The 21,212-nt window shown below is 48.9% G+C and overlaps 3 protein-coding genes across 10 annotated transcripts in view; 1 reads left to right on the top strand and 2 right to left on the bottom strand.

The window, feature by feature from the left end:
- Positions 1-2,460, top strand: part of LOC138117945 (rho GTPase-activating protein 7-like) — a 49,314-nt gene extending 46,854 nt beyond the window's left edge. For 3 of the 4 annotated variants that reach the window (XM_069028630.1, XM_069028629.1, XM_069028628.1), the window contains exons 11-12: positions 1,975-2,053; positions 2,374-2,460. In XM_069028630.1, the coding sequence (XP_068884731.1) occupies positions 1,975-2,013 (39 nt within the window). In that variant the 3' untranslated portion in view covers positions 2,014-2,053; positions 2,374-2,460. Of the gene's footprint in view, positions 1-195; positions 1,261-1,974; positions 2,055-2,373 lie in introns of those variants that run through there. The other variant, XM_069028632.1, reaches the window with a different exon arrangement.
- RARS1 (arginyl-tRNA synthetase 1) lies at positions 2,343-19,004 on the bottom strand. Of its 2 annotated transcripts, XM_069028634.1 has the most exons (16): positions 18,934-19,003; positions 17,305-17,404; positions 13,593-13,727; positions 12,901-13,089; positions 9,658-9,769; positions 8,573-8,673; positions 8,021-8,142; positions 7,581-7,701; positions 7,144-7,273; positions 6,709-6,813; positions 5,661-5,839; positions 5,213-5,322; positions 4,507-4,612; positions 3,657-3,829; positions 2,831-3,078; positions 2,343-2,490 (listed from the first exon to the last, which is right to left on the bottom strand). In XM_069028634.1, exons 4-16 carry the CDS (start codon positions 13,051-13,053, stop codon positions 2,381-2,383), a joined length of 1,770 nt encoding a protein of 589 aa, XP_068884735.1. In that variant the 5' UTR covers positions 13,054-13,089; positions 13,593-13,727; positions 17,305-17,404; positions 18,934-19,003; the 3' UTR covers positions 2,343-2,380. The 2 variants fall into 2 exon arrangements, with proteins under 2 accessions (XP_068884735.1, XP_068884734.1); XM_069028633.1 differs by lacking the exon at positions 17,305-17,404 and having other exon boundaries at positions 18,934-19,004.
- Positions 19,005-19,841: 837 nt separating this feature from the next.
- Positions 19,842-21,212, bottom strand: part of WWC1 (WW and C2 domain containing 1) — a 66,922-nt gene continuing 65,551 nt past the window's right edge. For all 4 annotated transcript variants that reach the window (XM_069028623.1, XM_069028625.1, XM_069028624.1 and 1 more), the window contains exons 22-23: positions 21,081-21,202; positions 19,842-20,586 (exon numbers count right to left, since the gene is read on the bottom strand). In XM_069028623.1, coding sequence (XP_068884724.1) covers positions 20,520-20,586; positions 21,081-21,202 — 189 coding nt within the window. In that variant the 3' untranslated portion in view covers positions 19,842-20,519. The remainder of the gene's footprint in view (positions 20,587-21,080; positions 21,203-21,212) is intronic.

Genomic DNA, 21,212 nt, shown 5'->3' with positions numbered 1-21,212 from the left:
GCGATGATGGGCTTTGGCTCCATGGGCTTGGGGCCAGCTTAGAGAGCACCTGTGGGGCAGTGGCTGCCTTGTGCCTGGGCAGGGAGGCACAGGATGGTGGGTTGAAGTTTTGCTGCTGGGGCCTGGCCAGAGCAACAGCCACACCTGTGCCTGGCCATTGACCCCAGTAATCTGAACCTGGACCTTGGCCCACAGACTGACTTCCCAGCTTGACCGCAGCCTTTGCCCATCATTATGGACTTGCCTAGTGATCCTTAGACTGTGGCTGACCCTGGTTGCTGTCCCTGGACCTGATCCCGACCTCCCTTGCTGACTCACCTTCCTGGCTCTACGTCGGACCTCATCGCCATGGATGTGTCTGATGATCTTTACTCCTGGCTGACCTTGGCTGCCATCTCTGGCCCAGATCTGGCACTGTGGGACAGGGCAGCTGCCCTGCCAGCCCTCTTGTCCCACTTGACCTCTGGCCCCTTTCCCTCAGGGATGCTGTCCACACTCCAACAGTCAGCTCATGCTCTGCTCCAGGTTCTTGTCTGGGCAGGAGCTGCTGTACCATGGCTCCCCTGCACTGACACATGGCCCTGCCCCAGGGCTCCCCCAGCACTGATTCCACCACCAGTGCCTGGCTTCTGAGTGACCCCCCACCCCAGGACACCTGGGGTTCCCAGGAGTCTGATCCCTGCGTGGCATCAGTCTCCAACCTCGATAGGGCTCCTAAGTGCCCCTCTGCCCAGCTCTGAGGCCCCTTGGGATGCCCTGACATTGCTGCCTGCCCTGTACCCTCTGGTCAGTCCTGGCAGCATGGGAGCTGACCCTGTTCCCAGCTGCATGGCCTCATGGAATAGCCCCATGGGGACTCTGAGCTACCCTTGCACACATGGACATTCCACACACCCCTGCTATGACCACTGCTGGCTCCAGCCCTGAGCTGTGGGGCTGCCCCTCACCCAGGGGTTCTGGGGTCCTGCTGGTGTGACCCCCACCCTGCCAGGAGAGGCATTTGGTGCTGAGACTGAGGGATTGCCTGGAGAGGGCTGTCCCCCTTCCGCTGGAGGCCACAGCTCAGTGTGGCAGCCTCTGCCATGCCCGTGCCTGGAGGAACACCCGGGTCTGCTGCTCTGGACCCAGACCCAGACTGGTCACTGTGGCCACCACTGGACTGCGGCTGACGCTGCTTCCGCCACTGAACGCGAGCGTGTGTGGCCCCACGAGCAGGACTCGTCACCACTGCCACCCCCAGCCTGCCCGGCGTGGCCCCAGGTAGGGCGGGACGGGCCCTGGCTGGCGAGGCACTGCCCAGCCCTGCCCCGGGCTGAGCAGGGAGAGCACAGCCATGGCACGGGTGTGGGTGCAGGTGGGGGACAGGAGCACAGCACGGGGCCTGGGCAGCTGGTGAATGCCCCAGCACACGTGGCTGTCACGCTGCTGCCACTGTGGCACCGGCGCCAGGCCGTGGGCAGTGCTCAGCCACCGGGAGTGTGTTTGCACAGGTCTGCTTGGTCAAGTGCCAGCTGCTGCCCACCACACGAGGTGCTGGACACTGACCAGCTGTGAGAGCTGAGCCCTCCCCAGCCCTCTGTACATGGAAGAACCTGATACAGATCTCTTCTATCTCTGTATGCAGATAGATAAATGTATGTACAGATATACACACATACACATGTCAGTGAGCACGTGCATCAATGCAACACCTCCTCTCCAGTGGTAGCACAGCTGCATTTCTGTGCTGCCTTAGGATGCTGGAAGATTTTTTAGGAGGCTCAGAGCAGAGCCTCCAACAAACCCCAAGGCAAAGGCAGGAGCTGTGGCTCCTTGTAGTTGCCCAAGATTGATATACACTGCACAAAGAGGTTTGCCAACTCCGCAGGGATTCAGAACATTGCTGCTGAGGGGAAAGGCATTTCCCTTGTGTTTTCCTCAGAGGGAATGTAGTTTAACTGATCTGCTCCTCCCCTGGGCTTCCTGCTCCTCCAGGTAAAACTGCTGCCTGCCTCCCCACACCATCAGAGATGACTTTAAAGGCTGGGTGACCTGCTCATACCGGGCACATAAGGTAGAGTGGATGGAGGGAGTATGGATCAGAGTATGGTTGGCTCTGGGAGTGTGGGTGGCTGTTACCATGGCGAGAGGGTTTCCTGCAGGTACCCTTGGGTGTTCTGAGTTCATGGGCTTTGGCTCCTGCACCGAGAATTGCTCTGAGCTGTGTGCACAGCCACTCATCTGCCTTTGCACTTGCACCTGCTGAAGCCACACTCCTTTTCTCTCCTTTGCACTCCTTCCTCCCCCTCTATTCTTTATTTTCTCGTACCACAACCCCTCTCCAACAGACAGAGACAACTCCAGTTGTTTAGTCCCTTTATTGTCATTCCACAGGGAACTGCTACATCCTCTGCACGGGCTTAATCCCCAGGATGTCGAATCCTTTGGCCATGACGGTGGCAGTGGCTTCGCACAGCAGCAGCCTCCACATGTTCACCTTCACAATCTGGCCTGGAAAACACAGACAGAGGAGCTGGAGTAGCTGCTCAGAAAAACAGTACCTTCCACAGGGGAGGCCCCTCCACCCACAGCCTGGCCCTGGACTGGCACATGGAGCCCTTCCTGCTCTCCCCAAGCTAGGCAGACTGACCAGCCCTCCTGTTTCTAGGTGCCTGGCTGCTTCCAACTCTACTCAATCTTCCAGCTCAGTGACAACATAGGCTCTGCCAGTCTGTGTCAATCCTCTCACATGGACACAGTAGAATGACAACAGCCCTTCCAACACCCCGGAGAGTGCCTGCACCACAGGCTGTGACACAGGCACACCCAGCACCCCATGGCCAACACTCACCGGTCTGCCTGTCCTTCTCAACGCAGTAGCAGCTGTCGTAGAACTCAGTGAAGGTGGTGGCCAGCTCATACAGGTAGTCACAGAGTGTGTGCAATAACAAGTCCTCCAGGATCTTCTGCAGGATCTCAGGAAACCTCAGGATGCACTTGCCCAGTTTCCACTCCTTCTCATGATCAAGGATAAGCACCTCCTCCCTGGCTGCCTTCCGCAGCATCTGCTCATCGATATTGGCCAGGCGAGCAATAGCCCTGGGATGGTCCAAAACAGAGTCTGCTTGTGAGGGTCCCACTGCCCAGCCTGTCCAGGGCCAGCCTGGTCTCCCTTGCCCAGTCCTGGTTGACCAGGCCAAAGAGAACAGTCAGCCCTGGGGATGCCCTCAGGGAGGTGCAGCAGGGCACTACAGAGAAACAAGGAGGGATGGGCTGTGGGCACCTGCATCATTAAGGACAGATGATGCTGCCAAGCAAACCAGGGCTCAGGGTGCCAGAAAAACTGTGGGGTGTGGCAATACCTGAGCTGAGCAGCAGCTGGAACACAGATGGCACCCTTTTCTAACCACCTAAATCCTCTGATTACCAGAAACTCCCACAGTTCCCCTCCCAGGCTGTGTGTCACACAGAGGAGCCATTTCAGGTGGCACTGGACACATTGTGTGCAATGACAAATAAAATCTTGTCTGTGGTGCATACCAGTGTAGCTGGCTTCTCTTACCAAACACCCCCAACAGCACAGATGCGACTGTCACCCCTTTGCCCACAGGTCCCTTTGTGACACAGGTGCAGAGAGCACCAGCACCAACTCCAGCAGCTCCCTGCACCCCACACACCTGATCCGTGTGAAGGCATAGAGCAAATAGGCAGCGGTGTTCCCTCGGTCATCCAGCATCTTGTCGAAGGAGAACACGTAATCGTTCAGTCTGTTGTGGGACAGATCTGCATATTTAATGCATCCAAAAGCCACCGACGTCTGGGCAGCTTTCAGCTCTTCTGGCGTCAGCACCTGGTGCAATTTCCAAACAGGCAGCAGTCAGGAGGAAGAACAAAGCACAACACACAGCCCTGGTCTCTCAGTTCACACACACCTCTCTGCTTCAGGGCACCAGACAACCCCACACCCACCCCTCGCTTCTCCTGCAATCCACTGGCACCACAGCCCTGCTCAGGTTAGGGCTGACTCCCTCTTCTGACAGCCCACAGGACCTCTGTGCCCCACAACTTGCCAGGTGTGATGTGCTGTGCTCCTGCTTCTTACAAACTGCATGTACACGTAACAAATGTCCAGTCCTCCTACCCTTACGGAGCATTTTGGACAGTCCAAACATTTGCAAACCCCTCTCTGCTGGAACAGTGGCAGCTGGGCAAAGCACTTTGTGCCTGACTCCTATGAGCACTCTGGAGTTTTCAAGGTGATTTTTTTTTCCTGTGCTTCCTTGTGTTTCTGTTTAAAAAGGGACTTTTCACTTTCACCTTACACTGCATTTCCCAATTCCACTGCCTCACACTGTGCTTGGACAGAGTTTGGTCCTTCTGTTACATTCCATGTCCCACACTGTCCAGTTCTCTGCAGGCCATCAGGAAGCAAGACAGACAGAAATCTCACTAGGCAATGCAGAGACCGAAAGTCTGTGAACACACCTGGGAAGTTCTCAGCAAAGACAAGCAATTTCTCACAACTACCTTGTCCCGTTCCTTGTCTTTCAGCTTGTCCATGGCTCGTTTCAGCCCTTCCTCCAGCAGGTCTATGAGACGCACTGTGTCCCCTGAACGAGTTTTGAACTTCTTCCTGAAAACACACAGCCAAAATGACCACCTGCCTAAGAGGCAAAACACTTCCACCCTCTGCCTAGTGCCCAGTAAGCTTATGAAAAAAGCACATGGCAAAGCCCTCCGTATTGGAGAAACTGCAATCACACAGAGAGCTACAAAACTGAGAGAACACCCACAGTGTGGTCAGCAGGAACGGCCAGGAAGGATTCAACAGTCAGAACTGTCCAGTTCCAGGTATTAAGCAGGACACAATACCTGTGCCAGACTTTTCCCAACTTTTGTTTCATCTACCATGAAGCAGGTAGAAAGTAATGGAAATCGTGGCCTTTACCACTGCCATCTCCCAGTACCACATTAGCTTCCACCAGCCCAAATGTCAGGCAGCAGAAGCCAGGCCTGAGAGAGAACGTGCACCAGTGACTGTGTGGGTCAAGGACAATGACACTGAACAAAATGAATCAGTTACAGGTAACAGCACAGGATGCAGTACTTTCTTTTGGGGTTTTTTTGGTGTGCCACGTACATACTTGTCAACAAATGAGAGCAAATGTCCTGCATTCACTCAGACTTTCTCTCCAAGGCACATATAGAGGAAAAACTACACCCAGACACTTACTTGTCTTCTCCCAGCACCACTCCAAAGGCAGCATGGGCCACTCTGGTGACTTTGGGATCATACCAGCCAATCATCTGTCCAGCTGCAAACACTGTTTGGAAATGCACAGACTGCAAGGAATAAACACCAACAACTGGTTCTCAACCCACTCCTCCAGGTGCAGTTTCTTCCTAGTTTATTCTATTCACAACGATGCTCTCACAATAAGAATTAAAATGTTTCCAGCTCCACAACAAATTCCACTTCAAAAAGTTCAACCTTTAGAAGAGTTTTCCAGCTTTACAGAAGCAGCAACTAGCTAATTCCCATCACTGCTCAGATAAGGAGTAAATATGCCAATCACACTTAAGACCCTGTGGTTTTCTACCTGTGCTACTGCTGCATCCATCATTTCACACACTTTGTGATGACCTGCACCACCAGTTACAGCAGAGGGTGGCATACTCACCTGGCCACTATCAACAACGTAGATAAGGATATCACCCTTCTCTTCACACAGCCTGTGCTTCAGAGCAGCCAGGTCTGATGTGTCATACGTGTAACCTCCGTCAGATTTCATGATAGTCAGCGGGACAGGGAAACCCGGGACGAACACGACCTTCCGCCCATCATCAACCTGGACAAATCCTACAAAAGCAATGAAAAACATTCTGTGTTGGATCACAATAAGGAGGTTTCTGGGCCAGCAGCAACACTTCCCTTCCCTGCTGCTATCAGGAGGAACAGGCCATACACTCACATAATCAAAAATATGAAAAAACCTATATGAGAACTCCCTTGTGAACCAGCCAAGTCCCATTCTGTACAGCGCTTCCGGAACGACACACAAGGAAGCAGATCTGCACAAATGCGGCCTTACCAGAAAAGGCCTAATTCAAAAACTCCCATCACTGGCATCCAGATCTACCTGTACAGTCACAAGCCCACCACAAAATATGGCATTAAAGGCAACAGAAACTCTATGGAGATAAAATGAGGACTTTGCAGGGAGTCTTTCTGAGGTGAGACAGTCAGAACACTTCAGATGGTGAGACTCAAGAACTGCCAAATCTGGACAGGAACAAAGAAAACCAGAGACTTTTTATGCTGCAGTTGGCTTCTTGCGAGTTTCAAAGTCAACATGATCCAAAAATCCCCACTGTCTTCACAGAGATTTCTCAAAGTTCCCACACAGTCACAACACTAAGACCAGGAAGTCTGTCATACATTGCTCCTTGACTATTTACTCAGGATACAATAATTCTAGTAGTACCCTGTGTTACTGCCTACAGATATCACAGACAAACTGCTTTTGATGTCAGCAAGAAAGATTCAGGCTTTCTGGAATAAGGAAAAGCCACAAAAGATCCACTTAGGAAACGCAGCTGAGAAAAAAAGCAAAGGTGGGGAACATGCAACTTGGAAAGCATCAGCCCTAAGCCTTGCTGAATAGGATTGAGGTTACCATGCTCATCCTCACAGCTGCAGAACAACTGACCTGAGACCAAAAGCCTCACCTTTATCTTCAAATTCTTTCACAATGTCTTTCATCATCTCATGGTAGAAGGATTCTCCTCTCTCTATGATTGTGATGTCCAAACAGTTGTAGATTTTCTGGAATTCTTGAGGGAAACAGAACAAAGTACTTACATTAAAGGCACACAGTGGAAACCAGTGGCAAATGTTTTACCAGTGGGTACAGCAAGGCCCAAAAGGCATTATCCATCTCTTGGTCAAGCTGTCAGACTAGGACTCAAGAGACAAAAGATTCAGCTGAAAGTCTCCACTTAAGACAGCCCAGTACTTTGGTTGTACTGGCTTTTTGCTTTCAGCTTCTCTTAGCAGCGTGGCAGTGATTTTCAAGAGAAAACAGAAGGGTGTGCTCAGGCATAAAGAGAGGAAAGCCACACTGTTCTATGGCTGAGACATGATTCCAGATGTGGCAAAGTCACCTCTGCGTGACACGTCACAGATAAGATTCCAGGCTTTAATGAAGTCAGGGTTTTTGCTCTGCAGCAGCACCACACATTGGTAGGCTCGCTTCTTGAACTCCTCCTCTGTGTCAAACCTCCGCTTGGATTCCTACAGGGAAACACATGGACAAGCACTGCTTTCTCCCCTGAAACAAACCACCACTCCTAACAGGTTCTCCAAGCATGCTCATCTCAAAACAGGAAGGCTGCATGCTTACACAGCCCTTTGACCATGCCCCATACAGACAGTTCAATACCAGATATCACAATCCATCACCCCCTGGCTGGTTATTGCAATAATCTACTAACAGTGATTTGATTCTTTCATTTCTCCAAAACTATGTTGCAATTTGTAAAGCTCCTCAACCTGCTTTCCAGATGCTGACATAAACATCACACTTATCTGCTACACATACCTTGTAAAAAGCTTGGAGGTCCCCAATGGGAGGAGAAACAGTTAAGTAATCCGGAAATTTGTCCTGGAGGTGAGCAATGAGCATTCCAAACTGGGTGCCCCAATCTCCTAAATGGTTCAACCTTGGAGCAATTGAAGAGGACAATAATCATCTCTTAAACATATGCTTTAAGATACACGCATTTTAAAAATATATATTCTAAAAAAACCACATATAATACCAGAAACCCAGGCCAGGCAAGCTCCCCCAATTTCACTGCACTGAAGCTGCTGCCCACCTTGATTCCTAACCCTGCTACACTTGCTCAGCTTAGTTATCTACTACATATAAAGGGTTATTTGCTATGTGCTTATAAACCAAGTCCAATATAGACCAGAACAGAGAGACAGGGACTGCACAAACAGCCCACAAGTCCATCACACCCAGGCACTGAGTCTCACCTCAGAACATCATAACCTGCGAACTCGAAGAGCCGGCACATGCTCTCCCCGATGATGGTAGAGCGCAGGTGGCCAACGTGCATCTCCTTTGCAATGTTGGGGGAGGAAAAATCCACCACCACCTTGGACATGGCACCAAAGGAACACATGAATAAAAGGTCATTACCACACCTCATGTGTTTGATCTGGGTTTTGTTGGGGGAGCAGGGGGAATGAGGATCACCTCTGCTGACCCTCAGCAGGGAACATCAGAGGCTTCAGCCTGGGATTTGCTGCAGCCCAGCCGAGGGTCAGAGATCACTTCCAGACTGACTTGGGCACAACACCCACCCCTAGGGAGTCCTCACCAAATCCCTCACCCGCCAGAGACCACACCAAGTACAGGTGCCCTGCCCCATGGTCCCCAGTTCCTAAGCCACATCCCACAACTGCTCTAACAACCCGCTGACACAGACATCTGCTCAGCACATCACTTCAGGGGGGAATTTCAAAGCTACCTGCAGTCCCGAACATTTCCCCTGTAGCAGGATGGCTGTGTGCTTACTGATGTACCTTTTTCCTTTTGCCAATAGCTGGTGGTTGAACTCCACTGATCAATAAACTGCTCAGCTGCTTCGACACAAAATCCTTTCTCAAGTGGACATTGATAAAACCTTTGCAGGAATAAAACAGCAATGAGTGCTGGGGCTGCAGAAGCGCCTCAAACCATTTTTTGCTTCTTTCCCCCCTGGATTTCTGTTTTCAAGCATCAAGCACAAGAGCACATGAAGTCAGCTTGACAGAACATTTTTCAGTCACAGGACAACAAAACTGTCACTAGAAGACAATTTCTGTTCCCAGTTTAGAAGAGTCTGTTCACACCACTACAGCCTTTACTGCAGCAGTCAGATGCTGCAAGCTACGCCATTGACATAACTCCTTTTTGTACACTGTCACTCAACAGTGGATTTATAAAACAATTTTTTATGAGAAAATAAATAATTTGGTTTCCAGAATACAAAATCAAATCCTGCTTGATCTTTCTTAAAAAATTAATATCCTAAAACATACAGGTTTCACACAGGATAATTCGTGCTCATGGTATGACACTGTCTTACTTCTGCTTCACAGAGCCAATGAACAAGCCCTAGCCCTAGAAGGGCTGCGCCATGGGATTTTTGTGTTTATGCTGAAGCCCTAAGTAATATAAGTCCTTGTGCTTTTCCCTGGGTCACAGGGACAAAACAGGTGCAGCAATTAATAGCCTCCATGCTACTCCAGCCTCTCAGTTCTGAGATGACAAGGTCTCACCATGCAAGCAACAGTGAGAAGGGCTGTTGATTTTTGCTGTGATTTCATGCCTGTGGCTTGATTCCCATCACCAATATTGAAAGAGGAAAAGCTGGTCCCTTAAGGATCAGTGGAAAAATTGCTAATTAAAGGGCTCAGGATCATACCTGCCAATTCTAATATAGAAGTATATTTGCTGCTGCTGCACAAGTCTGAGTGCTACAAAGCTCACCAAGACAGAAGAAGCTAATTCACCTTGTAAGTGCCGTTTTAAATCACAAAGCAGCAGAACTCAACTCAGCATCCCTCTCACTATAAAATTGCCCTTTTTGCTTTAAAATATAGTGTGTAAAATAAAACTATCTCACCAGGACCAGCAATTTCGACCTTCTCAATGCATTCATTGGCAGGAATATTTTTTGCTATTTTCTCCGCGATTTCTCGTGGTATAACCTTCTGTTCCCTGGTTTTGAGCAGTATCTGGAAAACAACAAGATCAAGTAAAATTCAATCCTCTGAAACATTCTGGACAGCAAAACAGAGAGCACAGGTACTGAGGCACTGAAAGATCCTCATGGTCCTTCAGCTTCATAATACAGAGACACACACAAAGAGAAACATGGCTAGCAAATTTTATAGATTAGATCAGTTCTCCACAGCACAAACCTGACTAGACCCAACACGTTCACCTCCTTCCACTCAGAGCAGTCCCTATGTCAGAAAAAGATCTCCCAGGCTATTTTTCAAAGCCTGTTAATTGGTTTGGCAAATCTGTATTTTTCTAAGCTAGTGAGAGGGACAAACCCTTTAAAAATCAACACAGTCCTTCACTGCTGCACAGTCCTGTTGATCAGTCTCATGGATGTCCTCAGCTCTACCACATTCACATCTTAAGTTCTGAGTAGTGCCTCCAGCAGATGCTGAGTGTGGTCTGAGAGCAGGTCTGTTTATTTATGATTAAACACAAGCAAAGCAAACTGCCTTCAGTCCTGTCTTACTCTTGAGCTTAATAAATAAATAAGCAAACAGATTAGTAAGTGAATAAATAAATAAAATCCAACAACCCAAGCAAACAAAGATAATCCCAGCACTACCCAATTTTCTTCAAAGAGCATCAGAAAAACTGCTGTTGAAGTAGCTCTCCTTTTCCCTAGAGACATGAATGGCCCACTGTGAGGAACTCAAAGAACAGGACACAAGTTTACACACAATGATAGCATCAGAGTGGTTTGGGTTGGAACAGACCTTTGAAGATCACCTAGTGCAACTACACAACTTCCCTGTCCATTCCCAAGGCATATTCTCACGTAGCTTTTTGCAAACCTTACAAAAACGTCCTTTAGGAGGATTCTGTGAGCTAGCCCAACCCACCCCTTGCAAAACATGACATTCACATTCTATAAAAGCACCCACAAGTATTTGTTTCTGAGCACATGATTTTCCGGTATTATTGTGATGTGTTTGAAAACAATCCCACTGAGGCCACAAAGATCGTGTACCTCTTTGTCAACTCAGAATTTACACTACTGCTGGTGTTTGCTAACTTGCAGTTTGCTGTAAAATGTATTTCTACTAAAGTTTCAGCTTTCTGTTTAACCTGTCATACACAGGATCCTCAACGAGATGGTAAAGGCTTAAAAATAGCAAGAAAAGCAAACCTCAGTAGCCTTTAATGCTACTCAAAGTGTACACTATGGGAAAATAAATGCAGACCCAGATTATGGGCATGTTACACCAGATTATAGATGTGTTATCTGAACCATTCCAGAAACAGTTACCACACTCCTATTACTCTAAGGAGCAAGCAAGGCTCCTGGCTGAAACCCCAGGCATTAATATGCTAATGAGCTCCGAGGAAAACAATAGGCATTTGTGAGGGTCCTTTCCACATCAGCGAGCTGCAGTGAGAGGCTGCTGCCTGGCACGTACCAGTGCTGCCCCAGGCAAGGCACTTCCCACTCTGATGGCAGTCCCAGTGACCCTGACCCCTGTTCCAGCTCTGCCCAGGGGACACCCTGGGAAGACCTGCACCACAGCCAAGCCCCTAAAACAGGCTGAAAGAAAGTCCCCAAGTTGCTGCTCTCATCCCCTGGCTCCACCGTGCTGACACACTGCCTGTGTGAGCACAGCCAAGCTCCAGCCCAGTGCACAGCCTTCCTGCCCAGGGAACAAACTCCACAGCCAAGCCCAGCACTAGGAACCCTTATTCACCACCACTGCTGACGACCTGGAACTCGAAACCCTGGCTGGAAGAGAACCGTTCAGACACAGAGTTACGTGAATCACGTTGACACAGGGAAGCCTGGACTACTGGAGAATCCCAACCGCGACTTAATTGGGGTAACGCGGCGGTCAGAGAAGTGGCAGCGCCCTGAATCCCGTGTCAGTGCAGTCACCCAGGGCGGCACCACAGTCACAATATGCTAATGAGACCGAGGGGAGACACAGGATCTGTGAGGGCTGTTTCCGCCTGGCACTGCAGCCCAGAGCCTGCTGGCTGGCACGTCTCGTATCCATGCTGCCCGAGTCACGCTCGTTGGACCGGGACAGCCTGGGACAGCAGAGTTCCATGCATGGCGGTGCAAGCTCTGTGTCAAAACTGCCAGTCTAATGGGTTAACAAAGGTGAAATGACAACAGGACATGAAAAAAAAAGGAGTTGCTTCTGTTGAGATTGCCAGATAAAAGATCTACAATTACGAAGTCTACCTAGTCACCCAAGGGCATCAGTGCATTGAAAGTTTATGCATTTCAGCACCTAAGCTAGAACCCACTACCTTCTTTCTCCCACACCTCCTGGTTTTACTTCAGCACAATCTCAGCCCACAGGCTGAGCAACTGCTGAAGTGTCTCTGATCCTGTCTGGGTCCTCTTTGGTCGAAATCCTTGTATCCACAGAATTAACAAGAGATGTTAAACAAACGACTGAGCCGAAGGGGTACAGAGGTACTAAAGTTTCAGCTTTCTGTTTAATCTGTCATACACAGGATCCTTAACGAGATGGTAAAGGCTTAAAAATAGCAAGAAAAGCAAACCTCAGTAGCCTTTAATGCACCCACAGCAACGGGAGGTGCAAACCAGGAGGGGAAGCTGGAGATGCCCGTTTGTCAGCTGCCCTGTGAGAAGAGGGTGTGTGCACACAAATGAATGTGGGGATATTACACTTTCCTGGCACTAGAGAAGAGTAGTTAGAGATATGCAGGTGTTTCTCAACATTTTGAAATTCTCCAGAATTGTGATTTATTGTTTTGCTGTTTTCAGTTCCAAACATACAACTCACTAATTGGTAGTTAATTGCACATCATTAGTAAATCGATGCAGCACTTAAATCCTGATTTGATTTAGATCCCACGAACCGAGCAGTTTTTCTGTGTCACACACATTAACTCTCTCATACCAGGCATCTGAACAGAGGTTTAAAGGCCAGCTCTGTAAAGGCCAATGCTTCCCTTAAAATGCCATTAAATACTCACTCAATTCTCAACCCAGGCACCTGCAGCAAGCCCAGAACAAGTCCAGTATTGCAACTCTCACTGTGCTGTCTATCCTTTAGTTTCCAACAGACAACATCCCCATTTTTGCTTCTTTGTCGAGATTGTTTACATCATTTACCTGTGATATGCCCATGGCACTGTTACACTGGTAGTCCCCAAATTTCGGCTGCTGACTTGGTGTCACCACCAGAGGAGGGTTTTCTAAGTCTGGGTAGGCAGCCTGAATGGCAGCTCCAAAGATCTCCTGGAGACAGCTGTTGATATTAATCATGCTTTTAGTTGATTTACTTCTTTCCTCTTGAAGGCTCTGAAAAAGAAAACCACCAAAATCCAGAAGGCTAAATTCACAACATCTGAGGAGCTGTTACATCCCACTTTTCTCCTTGGCTGCCTGGCAAAGCACAGCTGACAGATTTGGCTGACACCTCCAGGCACAGGAGCAGCATATATAACATAAAAAACACATGATTCTCCTGCTGAACCTCCCAGCACAAACCTTCCCCTGACTGCAGGGCTGCATTACTCCTCACACCTGTGTGGCTGAGCCTGGGACAGACCTCAGCTGGGCCATCTGGTACAACAGTGCCCAAGACATGACCATGTGGGCTTATTGACCTACTAACATTTTCCCTAAAATAGGTTTCTGTTTAAGGAAACAAGAAATATCTGGTGTGCCACCAATTAAGGTGTCAGAATGCAGAGTGAGCATGCTGTCACACATCAGTAGCTGTAACAAACTCACACCATTTATTTAGCTTGTCCTAATGAGAACAAAAACCATTGTACAACAATAATTTTTTATTCATTTACCTTCTTAAGGAAGTTTAACCGGTACTTGAGTTTTGCGTTTTCGTCTCGCAACCCTTCCAAACTCGGGGAGACTCCCAAGCACCCAAAGTTCTTCAGACGCTCAATTTCTGCAGTTAAAAACTTGATCTCGTTTTCCTGAAAAGCAAATTGAGTTGTCACACAGTAATTCCTGGAGAGGGGACAGCAAGTGAGGAGCTGCAAGATCTTGGGCACAGTGCTAGTCTGCCTTGTAAAGGTAACAGCAGTGACATGTAAGTTGAATAATTCCAAACAATTAACATTCAAAGGTTGTTTCTACTTGTGTGGAAAACAGGGATTCTGAAACATTCTTTTAAAAAGGCAGTGAGAAAATAAAGTCACTAAGACAGAAGTACAAGAAAGACAACAGGTCATGCTATTAAAAGATATTCCCCAAATAAGCACTTTCTCCAGCTTTTCTAATCTAATGAACATATCAAATGATTTGACTCGAAATTTCTTAAAGCCTGTTTCACTATCTCACAGGCCACAGTTTCTCTTTCAGAGGAGGAAACCACAACCACTCACACAACCCCAACAAGCTCAAACCCCACCTAGAGACAGGCATACCAGAAGTACAGTGTGCTGCTTCACAGGGGCGTTTCTGCAGGGTGCACTCACCTGGCCACACAACCTTTGCTGCCCTGCCCAGGAAGGAAATGTATGACTTCTCCCTTAAAACTGAAACAACACATTCAGGAGCACTTGGGAATTTCAGGAGGGCCTCTATGTTCCAAACAAACTTCCCCAGGGCCCTCCAGACTTCACAGCCCCAACTCAGACAAATGCGTCAGCAGCAAAACGGTTGGAAGCTGCTGTAAGAAGCAGGAATCTTCCTCACCTCACGCCCTAAAGAAACCAAATAGCTGAACTTTCATTTCTGTCGTCCATCTCTTGTCCTCCCCCATAACAGGCTTTGTGCTCTGAGCCACAAAGCTGGCTCTGACACAGAATCCTGGGGCTACTGAAGGTTTGAGGGACTTGGTGCTGCTATGGAGGGAGGCAGTGAGCACTGCCCACCCTGGCTCACCACCCCCTCGGCTCCCTCATCCAGGCTCTCCTCTGCCAGCACTTCCACAGCAGGACACAGCTCAGGCTATTATTGTAGGCCACCAAACCTTATCAAAAAGGGCTCATTTACTTTGGTGCTCCTCAAACAATCAGACTATTTAATTAGGAAAAAAACTGGGCCATTGAATCTCTTGGTCTTGTATGTCCACCTGAACAACAGCTCCCAGGAACGCTGCTGTAACTAACTGCACATGCTGAAAAACCTAGTCTGAGGCAAAACAATCTGAAGATTGGCCTATTTGTGGGCCAAGCTAAAAATCAGTACTTTTGAGGTCATTCTTCAGTTGTGCTTCAGTTTATGGCACACTTCTGTTACAGCCTCAAGGTCTCCTCTGCTACAGGAGAACACAATGCTGCTTCCTGTGGTTCAAATGTGAAGAAACAGGACTTTGAGAAAAATAATGAAACCTGTATCAAATCCTCTGGTTTGGCATTTAGATAACTAAATTCATTGAACATCACAGCTGTACCTTATTAGCAACTCACTTCAAATAGTCCCATTTCAGCTTTTCTTTTCAAAACCCAAGGCAGGTATCACAAAAATCAGAGTTTTTCCCCTCATTTACAAACATACACAAACCTTCCCCCATATAAGCAACAGCAAATAGATTTGTTTACTTTCAACTTTTCTTCCTGGCCTGACCTGGTAGCATTTCACATAATTTATAGACCCATTTGAAAAGTCTTCTGTACCTCAAGTTAAAAAACAGCACAAGAGATTTAACTGTGTTTTCACAGCTGTGTCACTGTCAATTTCAATGACCATTATTGTTACAAACATCAGAGCAGTGACATACGTAACTCAAGCCCCCAAGCCTAGAATGTGCTTTGAAAATAAGGGCAAAAGTATCTTCTATCCCTAAGATCACATAATCTGTAAATTCTGTGCTCACACAGTATTATCTCCCCTCTAGTGAAGTCACCAGCTTCAGGACAGGCCCCCAAGGAGAGTTCTTCATCAAAGGCAAACGTTCTCCAGAACCAGAAGATCATGTTCTGCTTTTGAAACTAAAATCCCTGCATGTCCAAGACAACAAGCAGCTCACAAGTATTCCTCCTGCATTAAAAAATTCCCCCAAAGCTATACCACTGGGATACTTCAGTACCACTGGCAAGCTTTACAGAAGAGGAATTTGAGTTGGATTTTCCTCCATAATCACACACACCTCTGGCCACCCAAGGGCATACTAACAGGAGGTGAGATGACCGGTATCCTACTGGAGCTTCTTTCCATACTGCTACACTACAAGTGAGGACAAGGAAAGAGGTTTATCTGTGTGCATGGTCAGAATCCAGAACCACGGTGCCCAGAAATCATGGACCCCGGGCAGACATCTGGCCCAAACAGCTTTTCCCACCCGAATGCAGGGTGACAACTAGCACTGTAATCACTTGGATTTGGCCAGGAGGTAAAGAACTCTAAAACAATGCCACAGTTCAGCAAGCTTCATCTACTTTTTTCCCATGACTGCACCAAAACAGCAAATTCACAGCACTGGCACCTGGAAGCATTTGGGATGGTCTCATTTCAGATGTGACCAAGCCCAACGTGTCACCCCAGACTGTCACATTTGTCCATCCTGTTTAGTGCTCCTCTTCTTCAGAAAGTTCCAGCAGCAGTCCTTATGTTGCTACTCAAGTGTGAACTGAGAGGAAAAGGTTTCACCATGGTGGCCCAGCTGCCTGTTGACCCCAGTGTTGCTTGTGTCATTTCAGTCTCCCTTTTTTTGTGCTCATCAACACTTATACAGATGAAATTAAGTTTTCATTCAAAATGACCCAGCAGAAAAGCCTGAACTCAGCAATGCTTACACTGGGTTCCAAAACTGATGGGGTTGAGATCCCAACAGCTGGGCTGGGAGAGCCACACAGCTGAGTACAGCTTTCAGCACCCCTGTTCAGGGAACATCGCTCAGCACTCCTGTTCAGGGAACATCGGAGCACCCCTGTTCAGGGAACATCGCTCAGCACTCTCCTCTCTCTGGTGACCAGTGACAGGAGACAGGGAAATGAAATGAAGCTGTGTCAGGGGAAGTTCACATTGGTTCAGAAAGGTTCTTCACTGGGAGGGTGCTGGTGCACTGGAACAGGCTCTCCTGGGAAGTGGTTGTGGCATCAAATCTGTCAAGAGTTCAAGGAGCATCTGGAATATGCTCTTAACAATATGGTTTAGTTTTAGGTAGTCCTGTGAGGAGTGGGGAGGTGGACCAGATGATCCATGGGTCCCTTCCAACTTGAGGTATGCTATGATTCTGTGACCCCCACTCCCATAACCATGTTGCTGAGCTTGCCTGGAAAAAAGGTCTTTAGATGCTTACATCATAAATGCCCCTTATCACAGCAGCCTGTGAAAAAGCTAATTCTCTAGTAAAGATCCGTGAATTCTATTCAAAGGATATTATAAATTCTACATTCTTTCTAAAAAAGAAACTACTCTACAAAACTACAGATAAGCCTTGTAACGCCTCTCTCATGGTACCATGCAAGTGAGGAAGTGAGACAATGCCAATACATCTCTGACTGAGAAAAGGGAGGAAAAACCTGCTGTTCAGGTGATGAAGTGTCACCCCCCGGTTTATTCCACCTGCACTGTCTAGCACAACTTGTCAGTAAAGGGTCATACCTGATGACCACCTCATGAGAAGCTGTGGGAGTGACATGAGGCCATGCTGACATCTCCAAGGGCTCTTTGGTCAGCTGAGTACTAGTAATCTTCCCCTCACCTGTGAATACAAAAAAACTACAGCTTTTTCAAGAGGACCAAAATCATCCTTACACCTTCCCTTAGCACATAAGACTGTCTTCCAAGAAGCCTGCTTGAGTAGGTAGGTAACATGGAACTTGCACAGGCTTCTGTCTCTGGGCTTTAATATGACAGAGCTCTTCTCCATCATGCTTAAAAGAAAAAATCATCAAGGAGGGAAAATGGCCTGAGAAAGCATGGCAAAGGGAGCAGAACAACACCTCTTTTCCTTCCCCTCCTTGCCTCCTTCTTGGTTTTATCTCTACTCCTACTCTGCCAAGCCCTGCTGAGCCGGCTGAGCACACACTGCTTGCTCTTTTGTTGGGTTATTTTCCTGCAGGCTGGCTCCCCACAGGCTCCAGGGCATGCTGCAGCTGGAAACAGTGAGCATGTGGCTGGGACTGACAGGCAGAGTGAGGCTCAGTAATTCTGCATGGCCTCCTGCAGCCTCCCGGAGTCAGAGCTGAACACCGTCCCTCCTGCTTTGCTGTGAGTGCCTGGAATCTGCTCATGGACTAAAGACCAAACAGTAGTGACAGCAAAGAGAGAACCACCTTGCCAGAATACCTGAGATGTCCTTCCTCTAATAGCAGCAACAAGGGAGAAAGGGAAAATCAAAGGCAAGAAGGAGCTGCAGAGATTCAACAGCTAGATTTATTATCTCAGTGCCTGTCCTATTTGTGAGCAGAAAGCACACTGAAAAGTTGCTCGAGAGCACACAAGTATGTCAGGCAAAAACCCAAAAACCAAATGTCCAGAACCTCTCAGCTGAATGTTCCTGGGGCAATGTATGAGAAGTGAACCTGGAAGAGTCAAAGCTTTCCCGAAGCTGCCTCTGCACTCTACTGTCAATACTGGTCACTGACTAGGACAGACCTGGCAGTTTTATCTTTTATTACTATTGTCACTGAAAAAGGAGAGGGTTGTCACCATCTTTTCCCAAGCCTAAGCGCTTTATGGCTGCAATAAGCCTGTTCGAGGAGGCCAGGGTGCCAGCCGCAGAGGAGGCTGCTCTGGGCTCTCGGGCCCCCGGAGCCGGCGCTGCTGCCGCCCATGGCCTCGCCGGGTGATCCCTGCCCGGCCAGAAGAAGCCACAGCACGAGGAACGGGGCGGTACCACCAGCCCGTGTGGGGCCGGTTCCCACTGACTTTTCCGGGAAGCTTGTGCGGAACGCTCTCACGATCCGCCCTCATGCCCGGGGTGTGAGACGAGGCAGCGCTGCAGCTCTGCCCTCAGTCCCGGGAGAGACGCGAGCAGCCCAGGAAGCGCTTCAGCCCTGCCGGCTCTCCGCCTTCCCCTCCCAGACAGACCCTCCGCTCTCGCGGGGCCCAGCGACCCGCCCGCGGCTCCGGGCACTGCGAGGGCTTCGGTACCGGGGGAGTGCTCCCGGGGCTCGCCCGCCACCTGCGCCCCGCGGAGCGCCGCGGCTGTCCCGGCCCGTGCCGTGCCGTGCCATACCGTGCCATACCGTGCCCTACCGTGCCCGGCTGTCCCGCCCCGCCCCGCACCTGCCGCGCCAGCCTCGCCGCGGACTGCGCCACGCGCGCCTCCATCCTCGGCGGCCGGAACCGGGACTGGCGCCGCGGGAACCGGAAGGCGGCTGGAGCGGCGCGGCCACGGCGGCAGCGCCCCCGGGCGGCGGGGAGGACCCAGGCGGGGCTGGAGCGCTCCAGGCGGGAATGCTGCCCGGGGAACGGGGCCCCGCGGCTGGCACCCACAGCTTCAGCGGGACGGGAACGCCGACTGCGACCAGGAGAGGGAAAAGAGAAGGGAAAAGGGGGAAAAAGAGGAAAAGGAGGAAAAGGAAGGAGAGGGCAACATAGGACAAAGCGCAGCAAGGGGAAGAGGGAAGGAAAGGGATGGGAAAAAGGGAAGAGAAGGGCAGACCCACATCGTCCCCAACCCTTCGTTGTGTCACCACCCAGCATTTTCACGGGTGACACGTGTCCTGTCCCCAGCAGGTGGGTACAAAATGGGCAGGGAACGTTCAGGCAGGGAGGAAAACCAGCAAGTGACAGGACCCAGGGAGCGGCTGGAGCTGTGTCAGGGGGATTTAGGTTGGATATCAGGGAAAGGTTCTTCCCCCAGAGGGTGCTGGGCACTGCCCAGGCTCCCCAGGGAATGGTCCCGGCCCCGAGGCTGCCAGAGCTCCAGGAGCGTTTGGACACGGCTCCCAGGGATGCAGAGGGTGGGATTGTTGGGGTGTGTGTGCAGGGCCAGGGGCTGGACTGAATGGTCCTTGTGGGTCTCTTCCAGCTCAGGATATTCCATGATTGTATGAAATGTGTCAATTACAGCATCTCATGTGACAAGACATGTGAAAAGCTGTATGCTTCTAGCTGGTGACAGAGAAGAACCCCAGTTTAGGTGCCAGGGGATGAGAAGAGTCACACAAGACAAAAAGCAAGAAGGCAGCTTTGTCCAGAAAGGTCACTTTATTGGAAAAACCTAAAATGGACTTTAAACCTGCAGCCCTCCTCCCACAGCAGTGGTTTCAACGGGCTCCCCACGTTACCTTAACAGACCCATTACAGACATGAGCTGCAGTACAAATGTTAAAAGTGCAAGTATTCTGAACTTCACACCTACTTTTATGACCTGGCAGGAAACACAAACGCTTCACAGCTCACAGAGAATTCATTCACAGCACTTGGGAGTCCCAGCTGGCTCCCAGCATTCCCCACAGGGTACAAAATACATCACTCAGAGGAGAGTCCAATGCAGAACATCATAGAAGGTAGGGGTGAGGTTCCTTCAAATTTATTTTATTGCAGTAAAACCTCTAAAAGGTAGAGCTGTACAAAAAGTCTAAACAGCATTATTTAAGAATAACAGCACCTTACGCTGCATTTGTTCTTATTTAAAAGTCTATTTCCCAAAAATACATTCCTAAATATACAAACTATACAATCTTGTCACTTTAATGCTGGTTTCTGTGATGATATAACTTTAACCTAAAAATCTTCAAAACATCCACATACTGACAAAAGCTCTAATATACAAATGCCTTGGTACCTTCGTAATACCACATAAATAACTTCAAAACCCAATCTGCATTTGTAGAATTGTCCAGAAAGCAAATACTTTATGGTGATCACACATCATCCGCAGAGAGTGTTGGGATGTTTATTCTTGGCCGTGTGAAAAATGCCATTTTCTCTCTGAAAAAAGATTATCAGTTGTTAACGCAACAGAAATCCTGCCAGAAATGCCCATCATCCACATGAGAATTTATCCCACCAGCTGTCCCCACAACGAGCAGATGTACATCCTCTTACAACCTGCACCTTTTATTTACTTATCAGACATGAGTTAAACCTACAACACCGACCTTACCAAAAGCCATTTCAGAAAGGCTCAGGGCTTTTTCCTTTCTGGGTCTGTTACTTAGGGAAGCAAAGAGCGGCTTCTGTGCTAAAGAATTTGTTGCTAGGTGGGAAATGATTTGGAGAATGGTGGTTGCTTTGATCATGTGCAGTGCTGCAACCAATTTCCCTGACTCAGCCTTTATACTTCGATATGAAAATACGGAATTTCTTGTTTAAGCAGAACAGTTAACTACTTTGCAGAGATTAGTCTTCCTCATCAGCATCTCAGTCATCAACAGAAAAATCATGGTGGCAGTCAATTTTTCCTCCCCTTTACCTGTAATTACCTGAATGACTGTACTTCCAGAGGTTCCTTCCGACTCTGCCCTCGCAGCCTGTGGACATCCTTGGCAGCAGCTCTCATCATTTTATCAGCCTTGAGCTCACATTTGTGTTCTGGATTTTGCACCTAAATGAAT

Source organism: Aphelocoma coerulescens, chromosome 13 (genome assembly GCF_041296385.1).
Source record: "Aphelocoma coerulescens isolate FSJ_1873_10779 chromosome 13, UR_Acoe_1.0, whole genome shotgun sequence".
Taxonomy (NCBI): Eukaryota; Metazoa; Chordata; class Aves; order Passeriformes; family Corvidae; genus Aphelocoma; species Aphelocoma coerulescens.
This window is presented reverse-complemented; position numbering and strand designations above follow the sequence as displayed.